Genomic DNA, 19,177 nt, shown 5'->3' with positions numbered 1-19,177 from the left:
TACAGTATGACCAGGGATGTTTCCTTCATTGATGGTCTCTGATGAAAATCTTTAACCATGAAACCTCAAGACAGAAAACACTTCTCATTAATGCTTACTGACAGTCCATTAACAAGGTGTCATAGTCCTGACTGTCAGCAAGATGATCAGCAGCTGTCTACATCTGAAAGTAAAAAACAGAAATTAAAAGTGAGAAAAGCTCATCAACTGAACAAGAAAAACATTTTTGCATTCCTTGTTCAGTGGAAGTCACAGTGTCACATTTAATGTGCTCAGTCATGGCACTAAACACCACAAATTCAGTACTGTGATTAGGTTACTGTAGAACAAAAGCTCTACTTGTGTTGTACCTTTCAAGTGTTACAGGCATGAAAAAGACAAGGTGATCCACACAACTAGTGATGTAGATCTGATTAACAAAGCATAAACAGCGCTGTTCACATTAATGACTTAACTAAACTGATTCTGCAAAATGGCTTCAGAGACAGAAGCTAGTAACTCAGTCTGCTTTGTCCTTGGCATCAATGTTTTCACAAAACTATATGGAAGAATACTCTAGATGCTTAATGCAACCCTGCCTGATTTGAGGACAGAAGCAAAAGACTAGGTTCTCTAAAACCTGGTCAATAGAAAATATCTGAAAGTGAGTAAATCAGAAGGGTTGTTAAAGGACCTTTAAGGCTATTATAGCTGAAAAGCAGACCCACTTATCCATGTCCATTACTTTACATTCTCAATACGGTGAAATCATAAACAACAAAAGGAATATGACTACTTATTTTTCTACATGGGAACCACATAGGGAGGAATCTGGAAAAGATGGCAAATCTTCCCGAGATCTGAGTGAGGGCTTGAGTCTGAAGATTTCCAGGTTTGGGAACATGGTTCCTTTAAAAGAGGACAAAGGAGAAGAGAATCACAGAGGATTCATCTTCTGTCAGACACAAATAGGTACTCATGGATGTCTTGTGAAACTGGAAGGTACACTTCTCAGGGTTTCCCAAAAAGGCATTTTCTGGAAGAGGGCTGGTGAAGGTGGAGGATTCTTCCTCTCCGTCTGACCCAGAAGGGTGATGTTTGTCAAGCCCCTCATACTGTGCAAAAATGCAAGATTTTTTTTTTTGGTGGGGGTGAGAACTACTCCTATTAACCAATGCAAGAAAATTCTCGCAATCCTCAGACGCCACTGGATCAAGGATTATGAAAAAGATGAACGTCCTCATGGAGCTAGAATCAATCTCAGTCCATCATACAAACTGTCAGAACCAGTACTAGACCCAAGGCTGGAGTTGGGGAGGGGCAAGCTGAGTAATTACCCAAACCTCTTGGGACCACCCCCCCCCCCCACCAGTTACTAGAAAAATAATTTTAAGGTGCACAAATTATACTTTTTAATGACAGTCTTGTACTAGTGTTTTTAAAACAACTGCAAACTTGGGTAGCCAGAAAAAAAGAATTTAGTGTAATTCATCTTCTGTCTTTTGTCTGTCTGCACAAGCTCAGAATTACTTAGGAAATATTAAGGAGTGTTTCTCATGTTTGATTACCTGCTCAGGATACGCTATAGTTATCTTACGTTTCAGCAAACAATAAAGCATAAAAACTGGTGACAGTTAATAGTATTTTCCAAAATGAAATGGGACTCTGCTTCTGAGTGGTACAAGGCTTGGCAGGGCAACTAAGCACTTGTGTGAAAAACTTGAAATACATTTCTGTGACAATTTTAATTTTACAATCAGATATCCAAGCTGTACACAAAGTGGTTATAAATGCTGGGTTTAGAGTCTGACTGGAAGCAAGAAAATGATTGCCATTAATTTGTTTTTGCACAGTAGTGTGCATTAATACAAATTCAGCTGGATACTTAACTGAAAGAGTTGTATCTAAATACAAAATTAATTACTGTGGTCATTATTTTTTATTGTACTATAAGCAATCAAACTGTTGGAAATTGTTGGGTATGGGTCCAGCCTGTGGATGAAAATGGCTTACTCTGCTGCACGTGTGAAACAAACCAAAATACTTTACTGTGGCCTTTTTATCACAATTGCATGCCTGAAGTGTACACCATCAAACAGGCTGCAACTGTAGAGTACAGAGGTCATCTGTGGATAAACCAGCAGCAGTAGTTACTTTTATCACTGCTGAATGATCACAGATCTGTCTTGGTAGCAGCAGTATCATACAATGCATCGTATTTACTAAAATGAATATAAAACAAATTACTACTATGGCTTATGAGTGGGTGTGAGGGGGGATGCGGCAGTGTATGGAAGACAAGTTGGACATTTCTTTTACTTTCCATCATAATCAACAGCACTGTACACAATAAACAGCCTTCTGGCATTATGGATGGGATGTACACAAAAAAATGAACACTGGCACTGAGTAACATTGCTATTACAGCAATTGGTTCTCTGGTTGAGCTCCAGGTTGTGGCTCTTTCTATGTGGAGACTCCATATCCTTCCCATTTCTGTCGGAGTTTTATTTAGGTGCTCTGGTTTCCTCCAACAAACTCCCAAAGACACGTAGTACATGAAACAGCATTCCTACAATATGCCAGGAAGTAAACATGCTATACGAGAGTGAATATGTATGCAACTATATGTGCAAGTACACAGCCTGTGGTAGAGCTGGCTTGTCAGGATCAGAGTCAGTTATGTGTGTGTGATAAAAATAATCATTACCAGTTTCACCTGTGGGTGCACACATACTGATGAGCACATACATGAAACATTTGGCTAGCAGAAGAGAAAACAAAATGAATAATTAATAAGCATTTATCTTTCAAAAATAAGGCATACAATGTATCACAGGATTTCAAGTCCTTCAAAAGCTTTGACCCATGACTACACAAGGTGATTCTGACCCAGTCTTACTGGGAGGTCCCATTTTTAATCTCTGCAGAGGGACCCCCTCCATTTATATAAAGCCAGCTCTGACTAGACTGACTAGACACTGTACACTGCCCCCCTCTCCCCGATTGACATGTTACAGGATGCCCTACCACATTCATGGCCATCTCCCATTAAACACTGTTCCAATTCTCCAAGTCCAGAAGTGACATGAGAACAACTGAGGGTCCAAATGTAGAGAGAACAGCCTTGAAAGTTGTTTAATAACCTCTGATGGAAAGTAAAAGGAATTAATCCAATAGGACCACAGTAAACTCTACTGTCAAGTGCTAGGGATCAGAAATACTGCTTCTCAATGAACCTGACTTTCAAAGGCACCTGAAAGTAAGAAGAGGTAACAAAAAATACCTGGGCCATACTTTAAAGACTGCTGATGCAAGCAGACATGAGGCTAAAGGACTGGCCTGGTAGTGCCAGTGATGGTCTTGACTCATGTCTTGGAAATATTAAAGTATTTTGACAATCTAACAGTTTTAGGAATCCACTGGAGGAACATTAGCAGTTGATCCTAACTGTGAGCGGCTGAAAAGAGGTGAGGGACTCAAGGCATGCACTCCCTCTAACTTTTTGTAAGCTATCAATGGACGCTAGACGTGGCATGCTCTCAAGAGCACAGGACTTGGCAATTGAGAATAGTCAGGGGAAAGATGTCCCACATTATTTTCCCCACTGCAGAAGGTCTCTCAAAGCAAAATAACTGACTAGTGAAATTAACATGTTGCAAAAGAGAATGTTCATTAGAAATGGCAAACACTCCCCAAAAAGTATTACCATGATGGCAGGAAGCACAAGAAAAAGGCACAGAAGAACCCAGTGGAATTGGTGACTGCAAGTGCCAAACCACAGCTCTGTGGAAAAGCTGCCAGAAATTCATACCTTAAGACTGCAAAGTACAGAACTCTTTAAAACTTCTGATGTACTAAAATCTCTGCCAAAGTCCCACAAGTACTAAAATGAATATACCAATTACTGAAAGATTTATTTTAAGGATATTGAAGAAAAAAAAAAGAGTAGTCAACAGAAGAGAGATTCACTGTAAGAACTACAGATTGGGAGGCTATGTATCTGGAATAAATGGACAATAATTAAAGGGAAATTAAAATCGGAAAGAAGGAAAATTTGAAAAAGACTACTTTAAAGATAATACAAAGAAATTATAAGCTGATAACTTACACTAATGACAGATATGAACTTACATAACCTATGTAACTGCTACTAGAGTTTATCATGATTATGAAAGAAAGGAACACCTTTCACAAGGATGTAACAAACAGGGTTGGTTAAATAGCCTACAATACAAATGCTAGAGACCATTTTTTTACATATTTATTTTAATTTGTTAATTGGGGTATAGCTCTGATCCAAATGGACCATTTTCAAACTCAGCTAGAACAAGATAAAATCATAGGAAAACAATCAAATTTAGAGACCTAGTAAAGATAACCTGGACAATGTAATATTTGCAACAGAACAAAAAATAAAAACAGTACAGCTATACAAAATACTTATTTTCTGCATTGCTGGCATCTGGTTATTGTAAGACAGTACATACATTATACACATAATATGTGGAAGATGGGGACATTCAGTAATGGGAAAGTTGAAGCAAAAGATTAATGACTGGTTAGTTTGGAAAGGGGTATTAGGGAAGGGAGGATGAGGGTGATGCAAGTTAGAATAAGACAAGATTGCAGAAGTCAGCAAGACACTGTGGGATAAGGTCAATGGAAAATAATTACTACTACTAGTTATACCTAATTATTCAGAAGACTTTAGCGATGGCCCAGCTTAGATACTTGACATAGGCAGGGTGGATGGTTGTGCGTATTACATTAGTTACTTGGTAGTGGCTAAAAACTTGTAAGAGGTGTTGCTCTGTTAGAAACACAAGTCATGGTTGAGGTGCACACTGAGAAGTGGGAAAAATGCTGTGCACAACCCCTGGACACAGGTTGAGTGTGCAAGAATAGGTGGTGTTAAGACTAAAATTTTCCCCAAAAGCAGTATGATACTGCTTTATTGTCTTCCATCTCCCTGGAAGTAACCCACAGGGATGCTGAAGTGGATCCAGCAGACAAGGAAACATCTTGGAAGAAGCTAAAAAAGGACAGCTGTGAGGAGCCAAAAAGAGCAGAAAAAATCATTGCGAGTGCTTGGCTGCATACAATTTCAAATAGACTGCATATTGCAAAAAATAACTGCAAAAGTGTTTAAAGACTTTCATGGAATTTACTGAATGGGGAAACTGACTTAAGTTGAGGTAGAAAGGAATCCCAACTGCAAGGGGCTACAGATAAGAAATAGTGATTTGGACAATAGAGTAGAGTGTTTGTTGTGGTGGTCAAGGATTGTGATCTCAGGTTATATACAGAGGATTCTTTCAGTAAGCTCACTGGCAAAGTAGTGGAATGTTTCCAAGTTCAAATTTTACATGTAAAGGAAGTTTTTTTTCTTAAGTAAGCGTCTTTGCTTAATGGGAACCCATATAGCATTTTACAACACTGAGTACTGGTGTTCTCTATGAAGGCCAGGCTGATGAGATTGGCCAGTGCTGTTCCCTGTGAAGACCAGGCTGATGAGATTGGCCAGTGGTGCTCCCTATGAAGGCTAGGATGACAAGTTTGGACAATGGTGTCCCCTATGAACACCAGGCTGATAAGGATGGCCAATGGTGTTCCCTATGAGCACCAGGATGATTAGGTTGGCCAGTGGTGTTCCCTATGACGGCCAGGCTGATGAGGTTGGCCAATGGAGTTCCCTATGACAGCCTGGCTGATGAGGCTTGGCTATGCTGTTGGGTATTGTCTGGAAGGAAGGTTTGCTATCACAATCAGAGGGTGGATGTACTCTAAGCTGTGCAAGTACAACATTTTCCCCCACAACAGTTTTTATTCATCTTTGATTTAGTACTTTTATTTGTACTTATTGCAGCTACCATTTGTTAACTTGGGTAGAATGCTGTTGCAAGTTAAGTGAATGTTCAAGCTGAATTCGTAGATACTTAAAGGATGGGATGGTTTCCAAAGTTATTGTTCTCTACAGACACTGAACTTTTCAAAGACATGTACTGAAACCATGATTTTCTCATGGGAACAGCGGGGTTAAACGGTTCCCTATTACCAGATCGCAGACGCAGTCTGTCGAATGCATATTGATCGAACCGAGAACAGCGAAAAGGCAAACTAGCGAAGAGGCTTTTCAACAAATTCTTTCCCTGGGAAAGAATTTGCTTGGCCGCTTTTGTTAGTTTGCCATTTTCGGCAGTGATGCAGCAGTGGTACGGTGGTAGCGTTACCTCTTAGCAAGAGGTTCTCCCATTCGATTCTCGGCTGGGCTTGGGAGTACCTTCTATGTGGAGTCTGCATGTCCTCCCCGCAGTTGGGTAGCATTCGAAAGACATGCATACGTAAATGGGCGTGCCTTCGTTGAAGGTTGGGCATCGAGCTGGCACACCGGCGTTTTGTAAAAATCTGCCAATCATTAGCGGACCGGAGTTCCGCTGTGGCGACCCCTTACCGGGAAAAGCCGAAAGACAAACAACAAGTGCGATCCCGGAGTTGGTATATTTAAGTAGAGGGGTGGGGAGCAAAGCCCCCTGCATTATGTAATGTTTTAAAGTTTTTTTTTTTTTTTATTTTTTTTTATTTCAGAACAGCGATTTCTTTTCCCTTGGAAAAAAAAAAAAATCACTGTTCTGAGGTTTCAACATTGTAAGCTTTCATTTACATGGGGTCAATTATTTATCGTACGCTTTTGTAGGCGTGTGATAATATAATATAGACCCGGTTAAACAGTATCACGTTTTCATGTTTGATTATATCATCTACCTCCTTTCTGATTTTTTTTAAAGCTTTATTCAAAGATAGATAAATGTGGTAGCCATGAAAATGGCTTTTTCTGATATGATACTTCTGACCGGTCATATTTAGTCAAATGATTCCTAGAAGCATGCAGTTTGTCCTGACCCTTAATCTTTAAGGGACAGGTGGACTCTATCCAATATGCTCATTCACCATATGTGGTAATTCTCGACTTTGGCATTTTCAGTACAGGCCGACACCCTGCTTTGCTGTTTATACCAACGTGCCTGTTGGACTAAACTGAAACCTTGATTTTCTAAAATAAGAGCATCATGTTCACAAAAAAAAACAAAACAAACAAACAAAAAAAAGTTTATAGTTTGCGAGCTATAATAACTCAGTCTAACTCATTAATCCACAGTACCCAATACACTCCATCTCTCTAGATGCTTCCTAATGCAGCAAATAGAAAATGCCATTTTAATCCCTTCTAAAACTTACAGTCAAGCAAAACAGTTGCACCCCTCCATTACCTTTGCAGCTGGGGATTTGTGCATTACAGCAGTAAAGGCCTTGATGGTTGACACCGCAAGAAAATCCAATCGAGCTTGAAAGACCTAATTATTAAATGAAAATCAAGAAAAATAAATGCAACAATTAATAAGCATTTAAACACAGCATTGGCACATACATATTTTATACACATTTCCATCATTCACCTCTTAGGAAAGAAAATCAGAGGCCCAGTGATGTGAATGTAATAGGCACCACAGCACGTATTGTTTAAAATACAAAAAAAGGAAAAGAGAAAGATGTGTTCTTTTAGTACCAACTGATATACAAAGAGAACCTCCTCCTCTTGGTTGTTCTAAGATTGGGCTCATCCAGTCTTACTGTTGCAATTCAGCATTTTGACTCAAAACCTTCCACACTAAGGGGCATGAGTGCAAATGCTATGATATCAAATTTTAAAAGGACACTTCACCCTTCCTGAGCCCAACAATCACAACAGTCATAAATAACATACTTGTCAGAACTACATAATCACATCTACTGGCTGGAGACTCCATCGCCACCTCACAGACCAATAGACATGGTAATGTATCTGAAATATACAAGACATTCTAAGAGCTGAAACTCTCATCGAAGGGTCTTATGGGTAGGCAGAAATTTGAGCAGAAAATCCAAAAGGATGGAAGAAGCCAAGAAAAAAAGGCTTAGGGTATTGGCAATGCTTGGTGAAGGTGTGCACAAGTGACCAAGTAGCCATGGTACATCTACACTAGGAACACGTTTAAAACAAACACTGTAAGAACCCACTGCCTTTTTCAAAGAATGGTGAGAAGCCTCATGGTAAAAGATGATGCAGTTAATCTGCATGGACTGGCATTTGGCTTGCAACTGAAAACCCTTCTGTCCTCTAAACAGAACAAATGAACAGCTGTCCAAACTCATGGAACCAATTCATATACAATCTGAGTTGACAGTGCACATCCAGGTTGTGAAGGGCCTTTTGCCTTTGGTTTATGGCCTAGCATACAAACATTTTTGGGAAGAAAACCTGGTCAGACTTGAAGGACAACTGATACTTGTAAAGTCCAGATAAAATTTCCTGCATATGAAGGCCTGAAGCTCCAAGATGTTAACAACAGATGTGACGGTACAAGAGAGAGAAAAAAAAAAAAGTATCTTCCAAAATACCAACTTCAGCACCAGAATTTTATCAGGTTTGAACTGGGATAGACAAGCCTTTCATTCACAAAGTTTAGATACCAAGTTATGGGAGGGGTTTTTGAAATAGAAACCCAGCCAGATCAGAGGACTGAACCTCTGATTTGTACAGGGAGGGCTTCTATACTGCCAGAAATCACACTCTTTTCAGCCCTCATTTGAGCAAGGAGTAGAGATTTAGGTGCTAACCAAAGATTTGATTTGATTCTATAGCAGAAGAAAATGATCGCAGAACCAGCTCAGAGAACATTAACATTTTACATGTTCATGTGAGATGTAAAATATTGACCGATTCCCTGGTCTATGGCCCAATACTACACATGGAATGCTTTTTCTGAAGAGGTGGTACAACCTTGCAACCCCTTATCTGTTTATCATACTACAAGACAGAATAGATATCAAAGTGAAACTATGGGATGACCAGAAACAGTTCTCCTTTGCATCAGGAGGGCTGCACATTGTTCCAACTGGCTGATATAGAGCCTTGGCTTCAGCAGAAGACCACACCCACCATACTATGGAGAAAGAAAAATGGGCTCTCCACCATGCCAGTGAAACATCCTCATCAGCAACTTCAGGGGATTTGGCTGCTTAAATGGATGGCACACACAGCCTGTAAGGAACTTATCACCATTACAGCAACAGGCATTACACCAGAAGATCAATTAGCATGTACAGACTTCTGCAGTCACAGACACCATACAGCCCACTAGAACACCCATACCCTCACATGAACAAATGATATGGTGAGAACTGTAACAACTATGAAGCCTAGAAAATACAGGAGTACAAGTATGAGCATGAACTACTTCCTCTCCTAGACTGCCTAATTCATGAGTTCCTTGGTTCTACCTGCAAGCAGAAACAGACAATGGAGTGCATACCCAGCTTCATGTTAATGAAGGCAATCAATCTTCTTTAGACTCCTCCCTGTTTATGATTACACCCAGGGATTGCAGTCATCTAGTCCAAGGATGCTATATGTTCCTTCATGGGCCACTCATGAGCCAGTCACCCAGGAACACATGAAGCTTTTATTTTACAAGGTTTCACCACCATGGCTAAAACTTTAATAAGCATCCCAAAACATACATGATGCTCCAGAGTGATCCAAAATTTGTAGACCTCGGCATTCATCATATTCAGCATCTACATCCAGCCATCCTGTGTCAGCAGGAGCATGGCCACAATCCTCTACTGCTTGACATACTGAATGTGCCTACTGAAATTGCCAAGGTCCAGGATGGTAAAGAAGCATTCTGACCAATTCAACAGGAGAAAAAAACTTGCAATACAACCACCCGCCTCAATCTGAAGGGTGGACATTCTCTAAAGTCACTAAAACAGTAAAGATATGGCCTATCCCAGCAGCTCTTTGAAGAGTTTTCTGGCAGATGACCACAAACACTTAAGACTTGGCCATTCATGACCACTGTCAAAGACGTGCTGGTTTGCTGCAATGGCACATGAAGCCTGGCAAACTCAAGACACTCCCACACTCATGAGCAGCTTCTGACAGTAGTTAAGAATGTGTAAGACAGAAGGGTGAAATCACTATCAGGCGATTTGGCTGGCATCACTGGAGGCAGCAAGACTACATGACACTCTTCTTCAGTCTAAGGAAGAGTTTCTTATTTCGGATTGTCTAGGCCTAGCAAAACAGCAGTGGGGAGAGGTAGATAAAAGGGTTGGGTTCGCAGACATCCTTCAAAGTATAAGTGGCCTGCTTCTCCTCTGCATAGGTCATTCCACAACTCCGGCGTACAAATAAAACCTCCTCCTAAAACATTCTTCAGGGGGAGGCTTGCCCAACTTCCTTAAGGATGGATAATCACAGGCTGGCTATCCTGTGCAAACACATGCCTGGACATCAGGAACAGCTACAGCATCAGCACAAACAAACCACAACAATCCATGTGAATTGCTCACATTGGACATGGTAAACACAGTTTTAAATACAATTTCTTTGAACTCAGACTACAGGAGAAGAATGCTTCTACACTGCCTTGTCTTCTTAGTAAACCAGAAATCTAGGTAACAAACTCATAGGTGACGGTTTTAACTTATGGTTTGGTACAGGAGAATGCTCTCCAGCCCATCCTGTTCAAAGCTTTAGACTCTTTTTGGAGACAGAAATGTTGGGATCTCTGGCTCCTAGGCCAGACCAAAAAGAGATCACACAGGAAGCTGGCATAAACATGCTTGCAGGAGACTCATTGCATAGGAAGATCCAGAAAGATAACAAATGACTTTACCCATCCCACAGATGGCATGTTCTCCCACCTATCCTCAGGTAGAAGATACAGAAGTATGCACCGCAAGACTTCCAGGCTAAACCGTTTCTTCCCCTTATCCATTAGACTACTAAACTCCGCTTGACAGGCAGACTAGAAGAAAGACAACTCCTTTACCCCTCCCTTCACCTAGGAATGTATAGGTCAGCCTGATCAGGAATACTAATTTCACTAATTTTACTCAGTTCATATGAGTGCAATATAGATGGTCAATGTTCACACTGATGTGTAATTGTCAGTTCTTACCTTTACCCTAAGAGAAATCCAAGAGTGTGATATACACTGTGCAATATCGATACGTTCTATTTATATTTTTATGTCTTGCATGTTTTGTGATGTCAAATTATTTTTTACTAAAATATTTTTCTGTATGTGTCTTTGCACCGGAAATGAAGTAACACGATTTAATTCAGCTTCACTGTGGCGTAGATTGAATGAGAAAGTTTTCTTTGACTTTGTTCATGATCTTGTTCCCCTCAGCATACAGTTTATCAGGAGCATATGCCTTACTTAGAACTGCCGGAAAAGAGGCTGAGTGCTTCAAGGCTGCATATACCATCCTTATGGAATTGCTCGGGAGGGCATAACGTATGACTCCTACTCCCCCCCTTTGCAAGACATCCACTGAGACACTTCGGTGAGTAGAAGAGGGCCATAGGTTAGATCATATAAGACTATGTACCTCAAGGTTACCCTAAATCAAGACGTCACATGTGGAGGAAGCTGCACAGTGGGGAAGACTTGTTGTCTATCTCTGAGATAATGACTCCCACTTCCTCAATCTCCTTTGAAGCAAAGGAGGGGGACAGGTTCCTCCTGAAATATTCATGGTCCCAAGTACAATCTCAAGTTGACTCATAGGTTACCTGAAAGTGGATGCATTTATAAGCAGAACTACATCTCATCCACAATCTCAATCACTCCTGGGGATCGGTGCAATCAATTGTGGATATGCTTTGGACAAATGACCATCAGAAGGGCAACATTTACATCCAGAGAATGCCCTTTCTCTGGATCCATATAACTCACTGAAGCAGATAATGTGCTTGAGAATGAGCCCTCACTGGCTTAGGGCAAACCTGCAGTATTTAGGGACCAGAAGGACATTTCCGCAGCCTACACTCTGCTTCTTTAGTATTCTGACTAGACAAACAAGAATTTGGGGATGCGTGTGGGATCCTCCCTACAGATACCCGAACTAAATATTTTCATCAGTTCTCTTCCTCCTGACAATAAGTTAAGTCAGTTTGTCTCATGCATGCAGGTGGCCAGAATGAATTGCTGGCACTTATATCAGTGATTTTTTTGTGTATCCAAAGCAATACAAACAATGCTGATGCAGGTCTTGCTATTTACTTGGAAGTCCTATGAACAGTTAAGCTTTGTTATTTTAAGAACTGAATATGTAAACTTTTCCATGGCACTAGTCAAAAGTAACAATTGAATTGCGTGAACTGGAGCTTAACGCCTAGTGCTTTATGTTGCAGACTATGAAGTCACTATGCACACCAGTACAGAGCATGTCTGCCTGCACACCTGAGTGCAAAATTATTTGAGAAAAGAACAAATGGAGTGGAAAAGGGATTAAATTCCAAAAAGATAACTCTATAAAGCATATAACATTTAACTTTGTTAGCATAAAAGAAATTTGCTATAGTCAGTACAGGCCAAAATAAAATGCAAAACTGAACAAATAAAAGTATAACATATGTAGTAGCAGCACATGTATGAAACCATACGCCATGAAGAAGAAATATTGAAAAGTGCCTAGCACACACTCATGCTTTTAAAAATCAAATAACTCACCCTAGAAACCCTAAACAGAAACATAACCAATTTAGTATTTTTAGTGGTTTGCACTTTTGTCATTTTCAGAAGCTTCTAACACATTCACTGCCAAGGAATACATATTAATGAAATAAACCATATTGCACCATATGAGTATTGGCTAATGTGTACACAGTAAATTAACCGCATCCAAAGTAATGCTTACTTACCACTGCTCTTGGTCTCTTACATCACCTTCTCTGTAGGCATGTACTCACGGATTCCAAACAGACTCAACGACTGAGAAAACTGAAACTCTGGCACTGAACAATGGCAAATAGCTACGATAGAAATTATTAGGCGCATGCAAGCTGAACATACAGCAACACCCAACCACCTCACTACTCTTTTGGAAAATAAGACTGAAAGACTACAAATTGAAGAAAAAATACTAAACCATCTATGAAAATGTAAAGGTTACTTACGATACAGCAGCATCATTTATACAACAGCATATTTAAAATTGGTCACTGGTTTAAATGTTATGCTATTTTCGCAGAACACACTACTGCTGCCTGTGTTAGAAACTCGGTTACTAAATTATTCCAGACTACTCTCTATGAATCTAGGAGAAAGACAGCAGGGTGGGTGGGGGGTCCTGGTAAAGAACTCTCCTTGAAATTTCTGAAATGAAATGGAACGAATGCTGAAAAACAGGAGAATAGAAGGAAGTCATATAATAATCTGAGGTGAAATACGATTTCCATTAGATTCGCTATATTTACATCTCAAAAGAACAACTTTGTTAAGCAACAACGTCATAAAGATCTCAGTAACAAACAAAGGATAAGCATTTGCCTGGATGAGCAAAGATTAGTGTCTTAAAGTATGAAATATTTTCAATGCAAAGTCTTAAAGGAACCGGTTTAGTTGCAGCAGCTTCCTTCCCCCAACAAATCCACATAAAATATTAGCAAGCCTTTAACTTTTTTTTTTTTTTTTTTTGTAGTAAAACAAGACAGTTGACAAACCAGATGGCCAAGGTTCTTAGCTGCAAGATTTGGAGGGAGACTGGAACCATATAAGAAAATACACGGAATTTTACAATTTAATAAGATAACTAATGGCCTCTTTCCATATACAGTACATATATATCTTTCGCTCTCTCTCACCATTGCATTCTGAACATCAAATATGAAAAGTAGCAGCTTCATTTAGGTTGAAATTTGAATCCCATTTTGTAGAAAATAAGCCTCCAGTTTTAAGTACTAGCCTATCATGCTACAAACAGGTATTTCTGATCTGCACATAAGGCCTGAACTTTGTAAATTCACTTTGCATTTGTAACCACTAATAAATAAATACAGTCATTCAAGTGAAAAAGTTAGTGTAGGCCAACTCCATAATGCAAAGGGATAAAAGCCCTGACTGTGACCTATAACCACAGATCAATTACCAGGCACTGCAGAAGCTGTCTGGTGAGGGTTTGAGTGCATGACTAATGTCAACTCAAGAATCTTATGGGTGTGGGGGTGAAGCCAGTAAAGTTGCTGACCTGATACAAAAGCAGAGACTGAGCAAAGGGGAACTGCCAATTAAAGAGTCAGCATAAGAGCATGGAGTAATCGACTAATCAATGTAAGATGTATAGATCTGTGCATGTTTGGAACAGTACTGCAGCTGTCAGCTACCAAAGGGATGTGGAGCTTAGGGCTTGACTACAAATGCCTCCTAAAGGCTGCCTGGAATAGTCTCGCTACTCTTAAGGAGTTCTAGACCCTCAAGCACAGAACAGTTAAACAGGCAAGAATAGTCTTGCCTTTCAGATGCCATGAGTGAATGAAAGGGCTGGGATGAGGAAGGGCTACATTGTGAGCAGGCAGATGGGGGAATGAAAACAGGAAACCCACTCAGTATGGGTCAATGATTAAAGCACAAACTTCAACAGTTATCATACCTGGATTACAAACACATCTATTCTCTCTAGAGTGGGATGACACACAGCAGCACAAACTTACAAAATTTACTCAATTTAGGGAATGAAGAAACCATGAAAGCTTGATTGAAGAGTAGCATCACAGGAAAAATTGAAACTGCATAACTATGAACCTAACTTTTGAATCTTTATTTGTTAAATTTTCTACAATTTTGTGCATTCAAATAAATTTACCACTCATACCAACAGAATACAAATGAAAATAGGTACTCATCAATAGAATATAGATTAAAATAGGTTGCTATGTAGAAATATGTTAAATTTATGACTGACTTTCCAAAGGCATAGTTACAAATGAGTGACTAATTTTTTTTTTTAAATCAAATTTGTGGTACCTTGGGGCATTCCCCTTACTCTGAGGTACAACAGTTTTAGAATTAGTATTTATAAAGTGCAGGGTTGTGGGAGGAATGTACCTTCTACATCAGCAAAAATGCCTTGAGGATATTTAAGAGTTCTGAATTTCAAAATGCATGTTTGACCTAGCGGTTCTGAAATCACAATTTGAGAGTGGTGAGCAGTAATTGTATGGTATATGAAGCTATGAAAACAAAATACCACAACGTCCACACATTCTTTTCTTTTCCAGCCTAAACCCTTGGTTTTATTCAATTTAGTGGCATTACTGTATTTGATAGCTTAATCTTGTAGAGAAAACTCAAAATTCAGATAATCTTTCAAATTACCCCACCAGACACAGTCTTTAAATTGTAGCTATCTTTTCCAGTTGATCAAAATTATTCTTACAGTTACTAACAAATCCAAACAGTCCCCTGGCACCTTTCATTTTTCTAAGCATAAAAAAAATCAACCAAGAATCACTTGATCACAACAATGACTTAAAAATATGAACAAACTCCACTATATTGTTTACTATGAAATTCTGAGTTTAAAAGCTGTCATCAAAAATGATTTACAGCTATCTCTCTTTCTCTCTCTCTCTCGCTATATATATATATATATATATATATATATATATATATATATATATACACATATATATACATACACACATATACACACACATAAATGTTATGATGTACAAAAATGCAGCATATATTACAACTCGACACTAGCCATTAATTCTGTTCACAGTAAAAATCAGTAATAAGCAATGTATTACTATCACATATTACTACTGGATTACTACAAAAATAAGTGGTTGTATTTCATTGGTTTCATTTCACCAGGTTTTAGCATTAAAGTGCTTCTAACAGTTGATACGGGCATTGTGACATTCCATGAATGCAGGACTGCAAAGTTTTCTTCTCTATTCTTATTTGGTGCATGTGTTTTCATTCTTTAATAAGAAGTTTAGTATTTTTTTTTAATCAAAGACATGGTCAGATAAACAGCTACATCTTGGTTACATCACATAAGGGATAATGTGAAGATGGATTCACAGTATTCATATATGCTCAGTGGTCTGTCCATTACAAACCAGTGATGCCTTCTCATGCTATCATTAAGTACAAGCAAAATGAAACTTTTTAATTAATGACTGGAAGGAAATACCTTTTGGTATTCTAGGCACCAAACTATTGCGCACATGGCAAATCCCAAACTGTTCAGGAACACTAAACTTTATACAGAATTCTTCAGTCTTCAGAAAAATTCTGCAGTTATCAGCACAAGTTTAATATACCTTGTAAGTTTTAGAAGGCAGGCTCTGAAATGTTCCCATACAATCAAGTTATGTTAAGTATTTCCTACCACAATGGGTCAAGTGATTCTTGGACTCGCCTGCTTTTAAAGGATATAGTCACTTCTGTACCATTTACAACTCTTCAAATTTTCCAGAAGACAACCCTTAAGATGCCAAGACTTCAATGCCATCTCTGCCTTTCAATTTACCAAAAAGATGCATTCCTCAAGTGCTAATTCCTTCCTTGTTCTTGTATGACAAGGATCCAGCACTTGAATGAAAGCTACTTTATATATCATGAGTAAATGCAGTAAAGGAAAAGGAAGACAAAAGCCCATCCTACAGCAAGAAAGCAAAGCGACTGTTTATCATTAATTCAAAAGGCAGCATTGAAGATGCACTGCTTCAGTGAGTGCCATTCAAATATTACAAAATTACAACCAGACAACTAGAAGAAATTCACACCACATTCTCCCAGTTCTAAATCAAGCTTTAAAGCCTAGCAAAATCACCATGCCTGAGCTCCCTTTCCATGTGGAGGGCATAGTGTTGCAATGAGGAACCTTACTGAACAAAATCCTGTTTATGCAATCTGTTACATAAACTTTCACACAAAATGTGAAATTGCCTTTTTCCTTTGCTCATTCCTCATAGCACCTATACCAACTTGAATGTCCAAGATGAGCTATACATTAATATATATAAGTATGTACATATACTAAATATACGTATGTGCATGTCCATATGTATACATCTTCAAATATCTTTGACTTCATTGAAGGTATAGAAGTTAATATGTCTGTCTTCCCTGCATATGAATTGCGCCAAATTAAATTTTGCTTCTTTTCTTGACTCCATACCTCACCCTTGAGTCTTGCAAATACTTTTGGAATGTTTCTTTCTTGATATTTAATTTACTGCAGCTTTTTTTTTTACTTTACCTCATATTTCTTTATCTAAATATTGTTTACTGAACAAATTAAAAGAAACTATCAAACTAGCATCTGAGATTAACAATGACTTTTGCACAGACTTGTGTTCTTGTACTACAACCCCTTTAGAGATATTCTGGGTTTACTACATAGTAATAGCTAAATAATTTCTTTCGTGCCTTTAGTTGTACAACTCACCATTTATAAGCCACTTTAATGGTTATGGGTCTGGCCCCAGTACCTTTGTCAGGGTTGAACACTTTTTTTAATCCTGGAATAAATGGAACCAGCACCATTTTTTTTCTCTCCATGACATACATAAATCTATTTAGGTTTCATCTGTAAGGGATTTACTAAACAGAGTCCCCTACTTAAAGGTGGACACTAAGGCTCAAGAATACATTCAGTTCAAACCAACTTTTTACTATGATTTTCTCATCTACATTGATTATCATCTTGCCATCTGGACCCCTCATGCCAATACCATCTAACCATCCGGACCCCTCTTGCACTGATGCCATCTCGCCATCTGGACCCCTTTGCACCGATGCCATTTTGCCATCTGGACCCCTCTTGCACAGATGCCAGCTCTCTCTTCCTCTCCCTCTAGAAACCTTTTGTGCAGATGCCATCTCTCTCTCTTTCTGTCCCTCTAGAGCCACTTCTGTGCAGATTCTACCTCTCCATCCAGACCCTTTTGTGTAGATTCTACCTCTCCCATGCAGACCCCTTTTTACTTGTTACGATAAAATGTAGTATCATCTGTGCCAGGGAGAATAGGACAATGCATGTGTTACCATATGCCAGCATAGGTAGCTGAAGTTTTGTAAAGAATTTTATGCCATTTGACTATAACACTGATTTGTACGGATGATTGTGTTAAAAATGTATTTGAAAGTTGCTTGCATTAAAAATGCATCAACAGTAGGTCCTGTTGGACAGAAGAGATTATATGTATACATTTTAACATAGAAGTTTGGAAGGGAAGTGGTTAAGCTCAGTCCAGCTAAATTTTGAAATAATGGGTTGGTTTACGCCATAAAGATGTTATTTTACAGGTCTGATTGTAGACAGACAAAAAAGTCTGAGAAAACCAGGTCTAGGAATCTTACTGTACTGTCCTTAGGGGTGAACTAATTGTTACCCTGGTAGGGTGGAAGTTTTTAAAACTGTTTTATAGGTTTCAGATGCTGTAACAGCTCTTAGCAAAGCTCTGAGTGTCTACTGTACCAGAGTCAGGTGACCAGACGTGATGTCAATCAATAGCCAGCACTGAAATTATTTATTTTTTTTAGACATTAGTAGAGATATTCTGGAACTCTTGCAGCACCACTTTGTTTTTTGGAACCTGACAGAAAAGATCTCAGAGATCTCACTCACAACCGCACACCTCATCTTGCCTTGCTGTAGAAAGTAACCTAATTAGGGAACAGTAATTCTTTAGTCAGTCAGAAAAATATAGTGAGATTAGTTAAGTATTGTTTTTCTGCATCTGTGTCAATCTATCCAACTGTGTTATTTTTTTATATCTCCTGTGACTAAAAAGTACAGTTTTGTACCTACCATAAATGTAGATGTCCGATAGGTATGCATCTGCAGTCATAACATATGGGTTGTCCTGCCTCAGGCAGCCCTTCGGTCGGCCGGATTCCAAAGTCTGGGTCTGGCCTCGGCTGATGTCGCACTTTCCCCAACGTCAGAGCGTCTGGGGTATAAAAGCATCAGCCGACGCCATTTTCCTCAGTTTTTCTTGCCCCAGATGCCAGGTGCCCTCTAGGAAGGCTAAATTTGGATAAATGCTGAAAAGTTCCAAACATTTGCAAATTATATACATGTATAAACAAACAAATACACCATAATAGATTCCCCCAGCTAGCTGAAAGAGGGGTAAGTACCCTAGGAATACCACAGAGGGGAAGGAGGGTGGGTAATCCTGACTGCAGATGCATACCTATCGGACATCTACATTTATGGTAGGTACAAAACTGTACTATGTCCTTCAAGGATGCATCTGCAGTCATAACATATGGGTAGAATACCACAGCCAATCTGGGGGAGGAGGTACTAAGAGAAGGATGGTGTAGTTAAGATCCCC

General features: G+C 39.1%; 1 protein-coding gene across 1 annotated transcript in view; it reads right to left on the bottom strand.

Annotated features, from left to right (window-relative positions):
• Positions 1 to 19,177, bottom strand: part of NBEAL1 (neurobeachin like 1) — a 2,263,075-nt gene that overhangs the window by 1,674,630 nt on the left and 569,268 nt on the right. The window contains exon 14 of the mRNA XM_044075407.1: positions 7,251 to 7,334. Coding sequence (XP_043931342.1) covers positions 7,251 to 7,334 — 84 coding nt within the window. The remainder of the gene's footprint in view (positions 1 to 7,250; positions 7,335 to 19,177) is intronic.

Source organism: Protopterus annectens, chromosome 6.part1 (assembly GCF_019279795.1).
Source record: "Protopterus annectens isolate FY-2018-M chromosome 6.part1, PAN1.0, whole genome shotgun sequence".
NCBI lineage: Eukaryota > Metazoa > Chordata > Ceratodontiformes > Protopteridae > Protopterus > Protopterus annectens.
The sequence above is the reverse complement of the archived record's forward strand: the minus strand, read 5'-3'. Positions and strand labels throughout refer to the sequence as shown.